At 38.1% G+C, this 19,779-nt stretch overlaps 1 protein-coding gene across 1 annotated transcript in view; it reads left to right on the top strand.

Moving 5' to 3' along the window:
- The window catches only part of minar1 (membrane integral NOTCH2 associated receptor 1), a 34,681-nt gene extending 26,092 nt beyond the window's left edge, over nt 1–8,589 (top strand). Inside the window, exons 5-6 of the mRNA XM_068712953.1 lie at nt 4,359–4,616; nt 7,842–8,589. Of these exons, the coding sequence (XP_068569054.1) occupies nt 4,359–4,616; nt 7,842–8,030 (447 nt within the window). The 3' untranslated portion in view covers nt 8,031–8,589. The remainder of the gene's footprint in view (nt 1–4,358; nt 4,617–7,841) is intronic.
- Nucleotides 8,590–19,779: the final 11,190 nt, after the last annotated feature.

The raw sequence follows: 19,779 nt of genomic DNA on the forward strand, positions 1-19,779 counted from the left end.
TTCACTCTGACCGTGATGGCACTTAACGAGCTGCGCAATACACACCCATTATAAAATCTGAAACAGACCCAAAGTTTTGCTGAAACTAAATCGGTGACTTCATGAAAACTATGCTAGCTAGCAAAATGTCCATTTGGCTCAATAACGTCCATCAATTTGTCTACGTTTTAAACTTTGAATCATGTTTCTACGTTAAAGTATGGCTGGTCAATATGGGTTCAAAGTTAAGTGTTTTTTTTGCTTTCTTCACGCCGAAATCCCATTCAAGTCAATGGGCCGATTTTTCATCGTAGATCGCGATTTTCGGGGAAACCGCTGGACGAATTTCTTATAAAAGTCATAGCTCACGATTCCCGATCAAGCCGCACGTGTTGAATTACTTTTTGAGCAGGTGTTGGCAACGCTGTGGGACTAGTTTCGCGGCAAACTCTGATGTGGAAGATGGAGAATAAGAATAATAATAATAATAAGCCCGCAGGATTACAGTCAGTGTGCTTTGGCACAGGCAGTATTACTGCCTTGTGCCACAAAGCCACACTGAATAAGCCCGCAGGATTACAGTCAGTGTGCTTTGGCACAGGCAGTATTACTGCCTTGTGCCACAAAGCCACACTGAACTAGAAAATGCATTTCCTGCTGAAAATGCGTTGGAATGCTGAAAGCTGAAAGCTGAAATGAATTGCAAAAACATTGCTGAAAATACAGAAATGAGAGACTACCGGTCTGAAAAATGTTGAAGCCTGAAAGCATTTAAACTGCACTGCTGAAAACCCTTCTAGTTGAAACGTCTAACTATGGTGTCTGTAGCTGAAAGTATGAGAAAGAAGGCTTTGAAAGTTGAAGAAGTTTAACAGGATTTGAAGATTTTCTCCATAGATATCCCATTCAAAACAAATTGCAAAAAGCTTAATAATTCAAAAAGTTTAAAGATTACAAATATGAAAAATATCACCCCTCTCCTGAAAAAGCTGAATATTTTCATATTCAAACAGCTTCTGTGGCTTAAAAAATGTCAGCAGTAGTGATATTTGTAGTAGTAGAAGTTGTAGTTGTAGTAGAAGTATTATTAGTAGTAGAAGTATTAGTAATTAGAAGAAGCAGTATAAGTAGTAGTATCAGTAGTCGTAGTAATAGCTGTAGTAGTGGTCGTAGTATTTAATATAACAGTAGTAGTAGTAGAAGAAGTAGTAATAGTAATGGCAGTATTTGAAGTGATAGCAGTAGTATTAGTACTAGTAGCAATCGTACTAATAGCTGTAGTAGTATTGGTACTGGTAGTAGCATGAATAGCAGCAGAAGTGATAGCAGAGAGAGAGCCAGAGGGAGAGAGGGAGAGACAGAAAGAAAGACAGAGAGAGAAACACAGAATGACAGGAAGACAGAGATAGAGAGACTGAATGAATGAGTGTGAGAGAGTGAGAAAGGCAGACAGACAGTTATTTGTACTGAGTGAGTGAGACAGGCAGACAGACAGTTATTTGTACTGAGTGAATGAGTGAGACAGGCAGACAGACAGTTATATGTACTGAGTGAGTGAGGGAGACAGGAGGACAGACAGCCATCTGGATTGAGTGAGAAGAGCAGACAGACAGTTATATGTACTGAGTGAGTGGGAGAGAGAGACAGGCAGACAGACAGTTAGATGGACTGAGTGTGTGGGAGCGAGAGAGACAAGCAGACAGACAGTTATATGAACTGAGTGAGTGAGTGAGACAGGCAAACAGACAGTTATTTGTACTGAGTGAGTGAGTGAGACAGGCAGACAGACAGTTATATGTACTGAGTGAGTGAGTGAGACAGGTGGACAGACAGTCATCTGGATTGAGTGAGAAGAGCAGACAGACAGTTATATGTACTGAGTGAGTGGGAGAGAGAGACAGGCAGACAGACAGTCAGATGGACTGAGTGTGTGGGAGAGAGAGACAGGCAGACAGACAGTTATATGAACTGAGTGAGTGAGACAGGCAGACAGTTATATGTACTGAGTGAGTGAGTGAGACAGGTGGACAGACAGTCTTCTGGATTGAGTGAGAAGAGCAGACAGACAGTTATATGTACTGAGTGAGTGGGAGAGAGTGACAGGCAGACAGACAGTTACATTGACTGAGTGATTTGGAGAGAGAGACAGGCAGACAGACAGTCAGATGGACTGAGTGTTTGGGAGAAAGAGACAGGCAGACAGACAGTTATATGAACTGAGTGAGTGAGTGAGACAGGTAAACAGACAGTTATATGAACTGAGTGAGTGAGTGAGACAGGCAGACAGACAGTTATATGAACTGAGTGAGTGAGTGAGTGAGTGAGTGAGTGAGTGAGTGAGTGAGACAGGTGGACAGACAGTCATCTGGATTGAGTGAGAAGAGCAGACAGACAGTTATATGTACTGAGTGGGAGAGAGAGACAGGCAGACAGACAGTCAGATGGACTGACTGTGTGGGAGAGAGAGACAGGCAGACAGACAGTTATATGGAGTGAGTGAGTGAGTGAGACAGGCAGACAGACAGTTATATGTACTGAGTGAGTGAGTGAGGCAGACAGACAGTTATATGTACTGAGTGTATAGAGAGACAGACAGACAGAGAAAGAGAGAAAGTGTGTGTGTGTGTGTGTGTGTGTGTGTGTGTGTGTGTGTGTGTGTGTCATTGGTTCCCATGGTGACGACGCAGCAGTTGGAGAGTCTGTGAGTCTGTGTGTTTATAAACATTAGTAATTAGCTCAAGCACGAACACCTGTGTGCCTGCCGCCTTTTCATGAGAAAAAAACTGGAAAACACCTGTCAAACAAAACCACAAAACCCCCATAACCATAGCCCCTATTGCTACGATATTAAAACTGAAGTGCAAGGATGACTTGAAGAACAGATCGTGCGAATATAAGATCTGTGTAAAAAAAAGTGGCTTCAATGGCGATTTAGAAATGGGGTACGTTTGTCTGTGCAAGACTTTTTTGAAGTACGTTTTAACATTGGGGTCTATGGAGGAGAAAGTTGGTTTTCCTCTGAAGTAAAGGCTCTTGTGCCAAATGTGTAAACCTGTGGGATTCCAAAGTCATATGTCTACGACAAGGACAAGATTAGCTACGTTTCCATCCAAAAATTATGCATGTAGAGTGAAAATTGAGGAGTCAGTCGCAAAAGACAAATATTTTTTTCACAGGAATCTCAGGCTTCTCTTCACTCTAGCGATGACATCACGCACTCTAAGCTGCGCAATACGCACCCATTATAAAAGCAGAAAAGGACTGAAAAACACATGAAAGCAAAAATGCTACTATTCAAAAAGTGTAAAAGATATCAAAATGATTATAACATACAATCATTGGTCAGGGTTTTCTCAACATTTGAAAGTTTAAATGGTGTCTGTAGCTGAAAGTATGAGGAAGTAGAAGGATCTGAAAGTTGAACAAGTTTAAGAGGATTTAAAAATATTCTCCATAGACATCCCATTCAAAAAATAAGTTGCAAAAAGCTTAATAATTAAAAAAGTTGAAAGATTAGAAAAATTATGAGAAATAGCACCCCTCTCCTGAAAAAGCTGATCATTTATATAGTTGAATGGTTTCTGTAGCTTAAGAAATGTGGAAGTTATTAAGTGCCAAAATACGTACGGAAGAAATAGTTGAATAAAGATTCGAAGAACAATACTTGGAATGCTGAATCAGCATTCCAACAATAAGCCCGCAGGATTACAGTCAGTGTGCTTTGGCACAGGCAGTATTACTGCCTTGTGCCACAAAGCCACACTGAATAATAATAAGCCCGCAGGATTACAGTCAGTGTGCTTTGGCACAGGCAGTATTACTGCCTTGTGCCACAAAGCCACACTGAATAATAATAATAAGCCCGCAGGATTACAGTCAGTGTGCTTTGGCACAGGCAGTAATACCTTGTGCCACAAAGCCACACTGAATTAATTAGACCAAAGGTCCTGAAAATCTTTAACAGCATATCATCTTATACATTGCAGACCCTGATTTTCAAGACCTTTGGCTTAAAATGATGGTATTTCATGGTTAGTGCACACTTGATATGTTTGCCAGGTCTGAAAAGCAGACTGCTTTTATTTGACTAAAAGTCTCCAGAGTAGCACTTTACTCTATCTCTCCAGGCATTTACTAATAATCAGCTGTCGGATGGTATTACACATTTTAAAATAGACCCCCTGCTCTGTCATACATTCTGTTCTTCCCGTCTTACAGATGAGCTACGGTCTGAGAGTTTAGAAGTTTGAAAAGTCTGTAAATGCTCAGACTGGTTGGCCCTGGTTGATCTAAAATATACAAAATTGCTTTTTCAAAAGTAGAGGCTCACTGGGATCACTGATGGAAACGTCCCTTCTGTTTTTTCTCTCCATTTTCAGGTTGAGCATCAACATGAGTTCCCCCAAGCCCACCGGCCACCTCAACCTCAGAGGGAGTCCTACCTGAGCAAACAGGTTTTCTCAGTGCACCCCTTCACCCCCCCCACTAAGGCGCATGTGAAAGGCCACCCCCTGTACACCGACCTGAGGCTCACCAGCCAGTCACATGGCAAGTGCAACCAGCTGTCCTGGACCATCAAGGATTCTAAACGCAACTCGGGAGAAAAAGCAAAGCAGCTCACAGCTCTGGACCTGCAGGTATTTGACTCTTCAGGCTCCCAGTAGAATCACTGGAGGGCTGGTGAGGAGTGAACTAAGCGTAGTTGCCGTGAACCCTGATGAGGTCTCACCATAGATATACTGAAACTGATTTGCAGAGGAATTTATCTGCATACATTCACGATTTTTCAAGTCTTAAAACAATAGTCAGGTAATATGAACACTGAAACAGGTTATGTTCAAAATGTATTGATTTGAGGCCATATGCCAGTGTAAATTAAAGAATACTTTAGTTCCTTTTTTGTACAGAAGGTGTTGCAGAGGGATTGTCCCCCTCCGTTTTTTACTTTTTACATTCAAATGTGATGGTAAAAGATCCTTTACGAAAGGTAGGGACAAAAACCAACAGTAATCTGTGCATAAAAATGTATTCCAAAGTGCATCTGAAGTTTAAATGGGGCTTTAGCAGTCTGACTTATTTAAATCAAGTGAGTGTCTTCCAAAGTCATTATTATTTTAGGGCAAAATCTCCTCTATGTGTTTTTCTGGAAAGTGTTTTCTATTGAGCTGCAGTAGACGGTTAGTAAAAAAATAATTTAAAGCCCAGACTGAACAGGAAAAATGACTACAAGCAAGCACAACCTGTTTCAATGTCCATATGGGCATCAAACTATTTTTTTATAGCCTGGTCTGACATGCAGGGTGTCAAATGTCCACGCTGGAGCAGTGGCCCTTTAACTTTCAATGAAATCCAATATTCATTATTAGATGCTCATAGCAACGGACCTAGTTGGTCTTACAAGCAACAAAGTCTGCTAAGGGCTGGAGTGGTGTGTGGGTCAAGCATTTACAGGACCTTTACTCAGAGGACCAGCTTTCATGTCCCGTGTTGAATCAAAAGATGAATTACTTTTACTGACGATGTTATCACGTGACACGATTTCACTCAGTCACATGATGACTGAGCAAGGAATGTAAGCATCCAAAAGAGGGGAATTAATGTTGAACCAATAGCCGGACACCTTCTCTGACGACCAGGGATACGTACTTTCGTCCACATGGAATACCTGGGAACAGAGCAGAGTTTCCCCTGTAGATCTGCTCTACCTGTACAAATCCTCTCCTGCGCAAGGGGCTGCCCTACTCTCAGCCCTCACTCATCTTGAAAATGACAACACCTGTATCAGTATGTTTGTTGATTTCAGTTCACCATTCAATACAATCTCCCTATTGTAGCCTCCCGGGATGTGTGCTCAGCCCCCTGCTGTTCACGCTGTGCACTCACAAGAGCAACCCCCAACATGCTTAATGAGAATATACAGGCAAAGGGCAAGTTCTCTGCAAATAGAGACACTGCCACACACTACACACAGGAAAATAAATGGTTCTTAAGTGGTTCTTTTCAAGGCTATGTGGTTCCATTAAGACCCATCACCTACTAAAGAACCATTGCAATTTAGGGATGGTTTTACATGTTTGTCATACTTTTTCTTTGGGATATTAAAGGATTCTTTATTTTTGTTTGACTCATTGGATGGTGGGGTATGGTATAAATTAGTAAAATGACCATACCTTTCCATGATCTTTGGCTGCTAGCCGATACAGTATATTGCACAATTGGAAATGTAATCTATGTAATTAGAAATTGATAATTGTCTACTGGTATGACTAAAATTGCAGTAACTAATAGTTACTAGTAAAATAATCAAACAAATAATAAAAAGAGCTGCAAGAGGCCATTCCAGTTCCAGGTTATTGCTCCTCGGAGCCAAAAACAAAGCCAGTCAGCAGCAAGTGGGTTTTGGGCTTCACAGAACTGAGCTAATCTCAGTTGGTTTAATTATTTCTGAAGATGGACCAATCACACACTAATTTCATTTTAACAAATTCATTTGCACACTCAAAGTCCCGCCAGTCTTACGTCTTGGAATTTTGGGGACATGTCTCAACAGCTTAATTTAAGATATTCAGCAAGTTATGTGATGTTTGGATAACATTTCATCGATTTATGGCTAAATCTGCGCCAGGCACATGATTGAAACTGGTGGTGCCCCCTATTGAGGGATTTTATAATAGTTTTATACATGCGGTTCAATAATATCATAAAACATATCCTGTAACTTTTGTCATGATTGTAGTGGTTTGACCAAAAAGGCCCAAAGGATACAGGCAATCAGAATATACCATACCCTTAGTTATTTTAACGACACACATAGATATATAATTAATGGCTGAATAGTGGCATTAAACAGTCAAATTAAATAACAAAGAAACAGTTCAATCCAGTTCTTCTGAATCTGTTCAGTTAATAAAGGAAGACAAAACTTCCAGATGAGAAGGCTGCTGGCACAACTAACCTCAGGTCATTAACTAAAAATACTCCACCTCTGGATTTACAGGTTGCCAGCTCAATAATTCAGAATACAGACCAAAAAAAATCAACAAACCCCTAGAACTTTTGTTCAAAATGAAGAAAACAAAGGGTCACCATCCTGGATTAAGCAGCTACCGCTGTCTCTGGAGTCGTTTAATGTCGGATCTGAGAGGAATGATGAGGAGATAATCCGATCCTATAGGTTCACAGGGCACACTTGTCTCCACCCTTTCACAGGGCACACTTGTTAGATACACATGGGGCACACATGAAGACAGGGAGAGATTAGGGGAATCTTTTATGTTATCTTTGAGTCTATTCAAGGATAACATATTATAAAAACTTTGAAAGTGAAATAAAACATACAGATGACCTTAAAATTATATTTTTGTTGTGTTTGGTCTGATACTAGTGTCAGACCAAACACAACAAATCGTGGCCAGTCACATTTGACTCCTCTCATCGGGGGGATGGCTCCTCTCATGAGCACAATCTCAAAGGTCACCATCTTCTCTTTGTTTGTGTTTAAACATGCCCAGACATTAATAATAATAATAATACATTTTATTTGTATTGCACTTTACTTTTTATTTTTTTTAATCTCAAAGTGCTACAGGCTAAAACATGCTAAAACATTGACATAATAAACTTTTGTTTTCTAAGCATTTACTGAATTTGCATCTCTTCATGACTAGAAAAATACAGAGGTGGAACACCTGGCTCCACCTCTGCCTAAAATTAATTCAGCAAATATGACCCTGGTTCCTCTGGTCAAAACAGAGGTAAAGGTCTTAAGTTCCTAAATAGTATCAACGAACTTGTGTTATAAAAAATGTTCTACTTTTTTCAGACATCTGCATCTTACTAATTGCCTCTGTTTGTTTCATCAGACACAGGACCCCAACAACCTGGAGTACTGGATGGAGGATATCTACACACCAGGCTATGACTCACTGCTCAAGAGAAAAGAGGCAGAGTTCAGGAGGGCTAAGATGTGTAAGATCGGAGTGCTGATTGCAGCAGCTACCTGCACTGTCATCCTGGTCATCGTTGTTCCAATATGCACCATGAAAACATAAGAACTCTGATGTAGTGGCCCTGCCAATGAATGATACACTTTACTGCTGTTGTTTTCTATTTGTGGATTGTCAGCATATTTACCGAAAAAATTAACGTTTCGGGATTTGACGATTTCAATTGGATTTTTTTTTTTTATATTAACGCAGTATTAAGGTCCTTTTTGCCAAGACAGCTGTTGTACAATAGAAATGAATTCATCAAGTATATAATATGTACTGTAGAAATGAGTTCAGCAAGTACATAATATGTACTGTATATATACTTATTTAACTGTTGAAGTGTATTGTATTGTTTTAAACTTTGCACAACAGTATGAATGTCTTAAACAACTGCAGCAGAATACCACTGAACTCAATTGGATTTATTATGGTAGTCAGCATATTATATTTTTATTTTTGTATAATTACTGTACATTGTATTTAGATCAAAATTATTTTTGATTAATTTTCTGGTTGAATGTGAGAATTCATATTTTTTATTTATTTTTTTCTGCAATAACAGCAAGTATTTAGATAAATTAAAATGAAAATATATAAGCACTTTAGTTTATACTCTACAAAGTACCGCCTAAATACATATATATATATATATATATATATATATATATATATAATTTTATATATATAAAATTATATATGTATATATATATATAATTTTATATATATATAAAATATATATCATTGTAAGGAGTTTGCATTTTGGGTGTTTCCTCTGGGTTGTCCAGTTTCCTCCCACAGTCCAAAGACATGCAGGTTAGGTTACTTGCTGACACAGCCGAACTGAATGTATTGATAACGTTAGCCTACTTGGAAAAGAATGATTTAAAAAGTAACTTGAATGTTGCTGTCACCTCCTCCTTTTCTGAATTCTAACCAGCACTTACCGTTAGTTATGTGTTTTAACTCAGAAGTCTATAAATATTGGCGTAGCTTTCTCTGAACCATCACTATTGGGTTCATTCCCGCATGCATGCAAAATTGTGAAGATTGTTTTCATGCCCTTGTGCCCTATACGTCAGAACTTCTAACTTGCAACCATAGTTGATGCAGTTTGTTTGCAAGTGGAATTTGTTGACAATAACAAAGATACATCATGTCACCAGCCTTATCCTTTAACCTCCATGTAACTGAAAACCAATACTTTATCCAGCATATGGCCCAGTCATCATTACACAGTTCATTTAGTTCATGCCTAGTGTTGTGTTGTGTTGACTGTAAGTCAACACAACGCTCCTGTAAGAAATCATAACTTGAATCCTATAATAAATTCTGTAGATCAAAGAGGAGTTTATTCAACTACATCTGCATTTTGTTGATGTATTTGACTACATATTGTTGAAATGTTCTGATAGGCTGTTCCACTTATGCATGTAAATTGCATTAGCATAGTATTATAGCATAATACACATATTAGTATAATCCTTTAATCTTTATAATAATAACAGAAATGTACACAGGTGTCATGAATCAATGTCAAACAAGAGTCTAGAACAACCAACCAGTCAGAGCTTTGTAGGTGGGCTCAAGAATGGGGATGTCATTTTCCAACATTGCTAGTTTCCTACCAAGCTACAGTGAAGTACACACAGCATTGCATCCTTACATATTTTTAAAATCCATTTCAATTTCGCAATTGTCCTCACTCAATACAGATTAATTTACGATTGTGTTTGCATATCATTTTTGCAAAGACAGACTAAATACTGTATACAAAATTGAATAATCTGATAGATAATACAGTAATATTGTCCAAATAATATATAAAACAAAACACTATTCAAACAATAGCTGAACTGCTAATGTAGGCTTTTGATGATCTGATTTTGAAATGATTAAGGCTCTCTTCTAGTGTAAAAACTGGGTTTTATATATTTTTCTGACTATATAGTAGATGTATGGAACAATAATTGAATAGCAACCCACAATTTATAACACTTTCAGATTTGATAGATCTTTAGCATTGTATAGAAATGTATTGATTTTATTTTCATAGCTGTATGTTCAAGACGTGTATGATCAATTATGACAACTACTACAACTACAAAACTGTCTTTTTTCATCTGTAACACAAATAGATGAAAGAATAATGTAGTCAAACACAACGCTACATTTAACCATAGCCTCCAGAATCATCATGGCTCACCAGGTTGATCAAATCTTTGGTGGCCAATATGAGGCACCCAGTAGTGTGTTACAATCTCTCTCAGTCTGTACATATTATAGATCAGTGCATTACTGAAGACCTGCCGTTGAAGTTTGCTCTCCAGAAAACTTATAAAAACATTTGGATTTGGTAAAAAAGGTGTAGTACAATGATTGTGGAACAATAAGCACAAAGTCATCATAATTTCAGTTCATATGAGTTTATTATTATACTTTATAAGTATAATAATTTCTAGCCGATTTCACACAATCTTAATGTAAATTTGATTAAGTTGAACAAGAAAAAGGGAATGGAATATCTTTTTTTATTTTTGTATTTGCAAGACAAGAGACAATACATAAACATAACAAGAGGACGACAAGAACAGTGATATAGGCCAGCTAACATCATATAGTCAGTGTATGGGAGAACGGTTTGATTTCGGAGTGTGTGCGTGTGCCTGAGCCCTTTGAAATGAAAGAAAAGACCATAAGAATGTACATAAATGAAAGGGTAAATTACATAAATTACAAAATAATAACATCTGTAAAAATGTGCTTTTAACTTAACAAAAAAACATTAAATCAGGGACAGTATCACCCCGTCCACTGACAGCAAACCACGACCAGGGCACCGTCAGAGAGCTCCACAACAGGTCAGTAGGATCAGTCATATTTAGTCCACTGGATTAAATAAATAAATATTCATTTATTTAATGATTTTTTAATTGTAATTTTTGTATTGATTATATTTTTATTTATTTTTTTAAGACTGATTGGTCCAGCTTTGGGTCGCCCTCAGACCATTTAAGGAGGGGGCCTGTTCTTTTGTCGTGGCTTATCAGTCACTTGTATATATTAACGGTGACCCAGCCTTCCATGCCAGAGGGAACCATCAGAGTGCCCTGGATTGAGCTTGAGCCGCCAAAAAAACAATAATTAGTCAAAGGTTAATAAATACATGGCAAATGGCCGGTTGTCAGTGTGGGATAGGATAGGAATTTTTGTTCACATGGTCGGGACAGAATCCACACTGCTCTTGAATGCGAGCTTCAACAAACAGTCGGAGCCTCCTTTCCAGCACCCTGGCATAAGCCTTCCCCGGGAGGCTGAGTAGTGTGATACTGCGATAATTCGAGCACACTCTCCAGTCCCCCTTTTTGAAAATGGGAAATCACCCTCCCGGTCTGCCAGTCCATAGGCACTGATCCTGACCCCCATGCAACATTGAAGAGGCGTGTCAGTCAAGACAGCCCAACAGTGTCCAGCTCCTTCAGCATCCCAGGGCGGATCTCACCCAATTGTTGAAATGTCTCCTAGTAAGCACAGTGAAGGGGATAATGGGACGAGGCAGCCCAGGAAGACAGACAGTGATTCAGTTATTTCTTTCCAAAAGTGTTTAACTGGTGTGCAGTGGCAAGTGGGCCTCTCCTCGATTTTTGCATACCCATAGTAAAGAGAGTGATTTTCGTCTAAATATAAGGTGTATTTTAATAGTTTTTAAATTTTAGAAAGCTGACACTTGTGAGATTTGTAAATATCAGTATATATGTCACTGGTTAAGAGTACATTAAGATGGAACACAGCACAAATTGAAATTCTTTATCTCCGATTTAAAATTAATCCAATTTTGATTTTTTTTTTTTTTATGTTGTAGTTGAAAGCTCAAACCTCTCCCAGATCATAGCCTTGCCGGGTTGAGAGTCTCTCTGCACAATGTTTTCTTTGATAAAGTGAAGCATTCAAGAGCTAGAGAGATTTGAGTGCAGAAATTTCAGCCGAGGTCAACCAAAATGTCATTTGGTTCCAGCTGTTCCATTGTAATTTTATATAGTATATAATTATATATTTCACTTATTTTATGACTAATAGTGTTCAATCTATCATATGCAGCAGTTTGGCATCATTTAGAGAGCCTGGATCTTCTCTGAGCCTGTTTATGTCTGTCATCCATGGGATTTTCTCATCTGGCTTCCAGTCCAGGTCTCCTAGCTCAGCCTATGGTTGGTCGATTTCAGTCAATGGAAGCTTCTTAGAAGCGTCTGAGTCCTGACTATTTAACAGACTCATCGTGATTTTGATTGACAGAAGCGTTCGCCAGTAAGGAGTAAAACCGTGGCGCGTCACCTGAAACGTGCGCAAAAGATCGGCAAAAATGGAACCCATTCCCCCCACGGCGCCTTGCTAGACAGACCCTTGTTTCTACACAGGGACATTTCAGCGACGCACCGGAAATACGTAGAAATATTGTTGACGGAATTAAGCGGAGATTTACAGCAGAACAACGAAAAGGTAAGGAGCTTTGGATGATTTTGAAGGATATTACGCATTGTGTTTCTGGTGTTTGTTTGCTCACAGCCTTGTGAGGGTTTACCGGAGAGACGATCTGATGGTAGTTCTGGAATCTGTGTCGAATGCTCGTGCTTTTTGCTATCTCGGTTGTCTATGCTAACCGTTAGCTTTGTTATGCTAACTCGGAGAAGAGCGAGTTATGGCTAGAAATACGTGATTTTGTGATAAATCTTTTATTTGCGTACAATAGTTGTGTAGAATGGTGTTTGGAGTTTGTAAAAATGTGTTAGATTGTACGTTTTACCTAGATTTTTTATTTTTTTTGGGATATAAAATATTCATATTCAGAAATTGTACACATGCATAAATGGACTTTTTTCGACGGTAAATGCTACAGCGGACCCGAATTCGGGTCCGTCGGGCTTAACAGGTTCTTTGTGTCTTATTTTTCCAGTAGAATTGAGTAATGATTGAGTCAAGAGATTTGAACCAGGAGTGGGTGGGTTGAGATGGTATCATTGTGAATAAGTAATTTATTTGAGGAAGTATTGTCATTTTAACTGTAGCTATTCTGCCCATAAGTGATAGTGGAGGTCGTCATTTATTGTTTTGAGTAGTGGAGTGAGCAGCTCTGACAGCCTGGGGGAAATTTATATTCCTAAATACGTGATGACGTTACATCCCTTCATCCCTCGACCCCTTCCTCTTCCCAGTGAGCACCAACCCGGATTTCAACGTTGATTTCTGGTTGAAATCGGGTCTGAACGTCTAAGACCTTATTTCAACGTCTTTTCAACCGGCTAAATTGCGGTTACAACATCAACGTGTCACAAAACATCAATTTGTTTTAAAATATTGATGGTTTGTTCATTTGTAGGTTGAAAGAGACACGATTTTGGTTACTTTTAACGTATTTCTCCAAAGTCATATTACGCTGGCCGGTGAAATGTGGTCTACGCGAAGACGTGATTTCAACGCATTTAATGTCTCATATAAAACGTGATAAATATGTAACTATAGACTGTGCTGTCAACAAGAAGCTCCCAGGACATCGTAATGAGAGCAGAGTACATTATTTCTGTATGTTCACATAAAATACGAGTGTCGTGTTTACTGCTGGAACACGCATGCGCAGGGACATAGGCTCAGAGTGCTTCTACAACTTTGAAACATGCACTGTCTCTGGAAACACGGCACGAGACCTGCGGAGCGAATTGAACGAGCTGACGAAATAAACGTGAGGCTTCACGATAACGACATACGCTGTAAGTACTTGAACTACTGGACTCCAATATTGCAAACCGAAATATGCACCATTTGTATCATTTTATGCTCACCATGCGGGCGAGGCTGATAGCTTGTAGCGTTAGCATGTTAGCTTGTAGGCACGTTAGCTTGTAGCGTTAGCTTGCAGCTACAGTACTATGGACGAACAGTAAACATAAACACGTGTGTTAGTTAATGTTGAAGACTCTTCATGGACTGTTGCTGTAGAGTTTTTAGGACAGTTTACATGTGAAATACACGACGGAGAGCGAGTGGGGCTGTACACAGTTTAAATGTGGAGGAAGTGAGTAAAACAAAGTAATATACAAATAAGAAGACGGTCAAAACATTGTTGTTTGGCTTATAGCAATATACAAAGAACTTAAAGTATTATACTGTGTAATATCCAAGTCGCACCATTACGTTGAAATACGTTGAAAGGACGACTATGGTCTCCGGTGAAAAGACGTTCAAAACTGGTCTAAAAGTGAAAAACTGGGCTATGTTTTTCTAATACTTGTTTTATTTACAGATGTCTACCTTGAAAATATGGCAGACCTTCTGGAACCGGTGTTACGGTTTAACTAGGGACCCTGTTAACTGGCGACCTTCAGCCGAATGCTTCTGTTGTTGTCGTAGTTACGGCAGCTGTTGTAAATAGGCAGATAACACGTAGCTGTCCTCGTGAATGCTGCATTGATTAGTTTTGCATTTTGCACGACAGAGTGCTCCACGGTAAACGCGCAGTGTGGTCACAAGTTGATCTGGTGTCCATTGCTCTGAAGACCGACCGCTGACTGTGTTGTACGTTGTTTAAGTTTAGTCTCCAAGACGTTATATTACGTTGGTGGTGGTGTAGTGGTAGTGCTTCTGACTACCAACCGTAACTCCTGAGTGGCTTTGACAACAACATTTAAAGAAGGACAGAGAGACTATGGTTGTATATAAAGAATATTGTTTGATATTTAACTATATTGTTGCTTAATAAACACAAATGAACTGTTGCCTGTGTCACTTGGTCTTTGTCCTGTAAGGGGAAATGTGTTATATGAGTAAGTATTTAGTTGCTACATATTGAACTGTGAGCATTTAGACGTTTAAAACACGTTTAAAACACGGTGACGTTGAAAAGACGTTCAGAATTGGTTCAAAAGTGAAAGTTTTTTCGCCGACTGTTTATAGACGTTGATTGAACGTTCATGTTTTGACCAGATTTCACCGGGATTTGCAAAATTGTCTTTCAACTGATAAATGTGGATGTGGTTTTTTAGTAACCTTCTAAAATTATGATATACTACTATTAGTACAATGTAGAGGACGAAAATTGTAGTATTGCAAATCCCGTTGAAATCTGGTCTAAATGTGAACGTTGAATCTATGAATAGTCGGCGAAAAAACTTTCACTTTTGAACCAATTTTGAACGTCTTTTAAACGTCTTTTCAACGGAAAACTGCTCACTGGGTATGTTTGAAAATGCATCTTTAGGCAGTAAAGTGCTGAAAACAGCAGATATTCATGAAAACGTCACAAAACTGTTAAATCAGCTGTCCTGAGGCCCTTTTTTGAAGAAAATCTTTGAAACTATGTATACCTCACAAAATCCACTTTTGGCCTCATCCCAGCCTGAAACTTCTTTTAAGAGCATAAAAAGTGAAAATGCCTCTTTAGGAAAGACTGTCTTTAAAAAAAGTGCTGTAAGCATCAAGTTTAAATGAAAACGTCACAAAACTGTTAAATCAGCTGTTCCTGAGGCCCTTTTTTGAAGAAAATCTTTGAAACTATGTCTACCTTCACAAAATCCACTTTTGGCCTCTTCCCAGCCTGAAACTTCTTTTAAGAGCATAAAAAGTGAAAATGCATCTTTAGGCAGTAAAGTGCTGAAAACACCAGATATTCATGAAAACATCACAAAACTGTTAAATCAACTGTCCTGAGGCACTTTTTTGAAAAAAATCTTTGAAACTATGTTTACCTTCACAAAATCCACTTTTGGCCTCTTCCCAGACTGAAAATTCTTTTATGAGCATAAAAAGTGAAAATGCCTCTTTAGGAAAGACTTTCTTTAGAAAAAGTGCTGTAAGCATCAAGTTCTAATGGAAACGTCACAAAACTGTTAAATCAGCTGTCCTGTGGCACTTTTTTGAAAAAAATCTTTGAAACTATGTTTACCTTCACAAAATCCACTTTTGGCCTCTTCCCAGCCTGAAACTTCTTTTAAGAGCATAAAAAGTGAAAATGCCTCTTTAGGAAAGACTTTCTTTAAAAAAAAGTGCTGTAAGCATCAAGTTCAAATGAAAACGTCACAAAACTGTTAAATCAGCTGTACTGAGGCCCTTTTTTGAAGAAAATCTTTGAAACTATGTTTACCTTCACAAAATCCACTTTTGGCCTCTTCCCAGACTGAAACTTCTTTTATGAGCATAAAAAGTGAAAATGCCTCTTTAGGAAAGACTTTCTTTAGAAAAAGTGCTGTAAGCATCAAGTTCTAATGGAAACGTCACAAAACTGTTAAATCAGCTGTCCTGAGGCCCTTTTTTGAAGAAAATCTTTGAAACTATGTTTACCTTCACAAAATCCACTTTTGGCCTCTTCCCAGCCTGAAACTTATTTCAAGAGCATAAAAAGTGAAAATGCATCTTAAGGCAGTAAAGTGCTGAAAACAGCAGATATTCATGAAAACATCACGAAACTGTTAAATCAGCTGTCCTGTGGCACTTTTTTGAAGAAAATCTTTGAAACTATGTTTACCTTCACAAAATCCACTTTTGGCCTCTTCCCAGACTGAAACTTCTTTTATGAGCATAAAAAGTGAAAATGCCTCTTTAGGAAAGACTTTCTTTAGAAAAAGTGCTGTAAGCATCAAGTTCTAATGGAAACGTCACAAAACTGTTAAATCAGCTGTCCTGAGGCCCTTTTTTGAAGAAAATCTTTGAAACTATGTTTACCTTCACAAAATCCACTTTTGGCCTCTTCCCAGCCTGAAACTTATTTCAAGAGCATAAAAAGTGAAAATGCATCTTAAGGCAGTAAAGTGCTGAAAACAGCAGATATTCATGAAAACATCACGAAACTGTTAAATCAGCTGTCCTGTGGCACTTTTTTGAAGAAAATCTTTGAAACTATGTTTACCTTCACAAAATCCACTTTTGGCCTCTTCCCAGACTGAAACTTCTTTTATGAGCATAAAAAGTGAAAATGCCTCTTTAGGAAAGACTTTCTTTAGAAAAAGTGCTGTAAGCATCAAGTTCTAATGGAAACGTCACAAAACTGTTAAATCAGCTGTCCTGAGGCCCTTTTTTGAAGAAAATCTTTGAAACTATGTTTACCTTCACAAAATCCACTTTTGGCCTCTTCCCAGCCTGAAACTTATTTCAAGAGCATAAAAAGTGAAAATGCATCTTAAGGCAGTAAAGTGCTGAAAACAGCAGATATTCATGAAAACATCACCAAACTGTTAAATCAGCTGTCCTGTGGCACTTTTTTGAAGAAAATCTTTGAAACTATGTTTACCTTCACAAAATCCACTTTTGGCCTCATCCCAGCCTGAAACTTCTTTTAAGAGCATAAAAAGTGAAAATGCATCTTAAGGCAGTAAAGTGCTGAAAACAGCAGATATTCATGAAAACGTCACAAAACTGTTAAATCAGCTGTCCTGTGGCACTTTTTTGAAGAAAATCTTTGAAACTATGTTTACCTTCACAAAATCCACTTTTGGCCTCTTCCCAGACTGAAACTTCTTTTATGAGCATAAAAAGTGAAAATGCCTCTTTAGGAAAGACTTTCTTTAGAAAAAGTGCTGTAAGCATCAAGTTCTAATGGAAACGTCACAAAACTGTTAAATCAGCTGTCCTGAGGCCCTTTTTTGAAGAAAATCTTTGAAACTATGTTTACCTTCACAAAATCCACTTTTGGCCTCATCCCAGCCTGAAACTTCTTTTAAGAGCATAAAAAGTGAAAATGCCTCTTTAGGAAAGACTTTCTTTAAAAAAAGTGCGGTAAGCATCAAGTTCAAATGAAAACGTCACAAAACTGTTTAATCACCTGTCCTGAGGCCCTTTTTGAAGAAAATCTTTGAAACTATGTATACCTTCACAAAATCCACTTTTGGCCTCTTCCCAGCCTGAAACTTCTGTTAAGAGCATAAAAAGTGAAAATGCATCTTTAGGCAGTAAAGTGCTGAAAACAGCAGATATTCATGAAAACGTCACAAAACTGTTAAATCAGCTGTACTGAGGCCCTTTTTTGAAGAAAATCTTTGAAACTATGTATACCTTCACAAAATCCACTTTTGGCCTCTTCCCAGCCTCAAACTTCTTTTAAGAGCATAAAAAGTGAAAATGCATCTTAAGGCAGTAAAGTGCTGAAAACAGCAGATATTCATGAAAACGTCACAAAACTGTTAAATCAGCTGTCCTGAGGCCCTTTTTTGAAGAAAATCTTTGAAACTATGTTTACCTTCACAAAATCCACTTTTGGCCTCTTCCCAGACTGAAACTTCTTTTATGAGCATAAAAAGTGAAAATGCCTCTTTTGGAAAGACTTTCTTTAGAAAAAGTGCTGTAAGCATCAAGTTCTAATGGAAACGTCACAAAACTGTTAAATCAGCTGTCCTGTGGCACTTTTTTGAAAAAAATCTTTGAAACTATGTTTACCTTCACAAAATCCACTTTTGGCCTCTTCCCAGCCTGAAACTTCTTTTAAGAGCATAAAAAGTGAAAATGCCTCTTTAGGAAAGACTTTCTTTAAAAAAAAGTGCTGTAAGCATCAAGTTCAAATGAAAACGTCACAAAACTGTTAAATCAGCTGTACTGAGGCCCTTTTTTGAAGAAAATCTTTGGAAACTATGTATACCTTCACAAAATCCACTTTTGGCCTCTTCCCAGCCTGAAACTTCTTTTAAGAGCATAAAAAGTGAAAATGCATCTTTAGGCAGTAAAGTGCTGAAAACACCAGATATTCATGAAAACATCACGAAACTGTTAAATCAACTGTCCTGAGGCACTTTTTTGAAAAAAATCTTTGAAACTATGTTTACCTTCACAAAATCCACTTTTGGCCTCATCCCAGCCTGAAACTTCTTTTAAGAGCATAAAAAGTGAAAATGCATCTTAAGGCAGTAAAGTGCTGAAAACAGCAGATATTCATGAAAACGTCACAAAACTGTTAAATCAGCTGTCCTGAGGCCCTTTTTTGAAGAAAATCTTTGAAACTATGTTTACCTTCACAAAATCCACTTTTGGCCTCATCCCAGCCTGAAACTTCTTTTAAGAGCATAAAAAGTGAAAATGCCTCTTTAGGAAAGACTTTCTTTAAAAAAAGTGCGGTAAGCATCAAGTTCAAATGAAAACGTCACAAAACTGTTTAATCAGCTGTCCTGAGGCCTTTTTTTGAAGAAAATCTTTGAAACTATGTATACCTTCACAAAATCCACTTTTGGCCTCATCCCAGCCTGAAACTTCTTTTAAGAGCATAAAAAGTGAAAATGCCTCTTTAGGAAAGACTGTCTTTAAAAAAAGTGCTGTAAGCATCAAGTTTAAATGAAAACGTCACAAAACTGTTAAATCAGCTGTCCTGAAGCCCTTTTTTGAAGAAAATCTTTGAAACTATGTCTACCTTCACAAAATCCACTTTTGGCCTCTTCCCAGCCTGAAACTTCTTTTAAGAGCATAAAAAGTGAAAATGCATCTTTAGGCAGTAAAGTGCTGAAAACACCAGATATTCATGAAAACATCACGAAACTGTTAAATCAACTGTCCTGAGGCACTTTTTTGAAAAAAATCTTTGAAACTATGTTTACCTTCCCAAAATCCACTTTTGGCCTCTTCCCAGACTGAAACTTCTTTTATGAGCATAAAAAGTGAAAATGCCTCTTTAGGAAAGACTTTCTTTAGAAAAAGTGCTGTAAGCATCAAGTTCTAATGGAAACGTCACAAAACTGTTAAATCAGCTGTCCTGAGGCCCTTTTTTGAAGAAAATCTTTGAAACTATGTTTACCTTCACAAAATCCACTTTTGGCCTCATCCCAGCCTGAAACTTCTTTTAAGAGCA

This window comes from Cebidichthys violaceus, unplaced genomic scaffold (genome assembly GCF_023349555.1).
Source record: "Cebidichthys violaceus isolate CVI_PGR_0920_01 unplaced genomic scaffold, fCebVio1.0.p SCAF_186, whole genome shotgun sequence".
Classification (NCBI taxonomy): Eukaryota; Metazoa; Chordata; class Actinopteri; order Perciformes; family Stichaeidae; genus Cebidichthys; species Cebidichthys violaceus.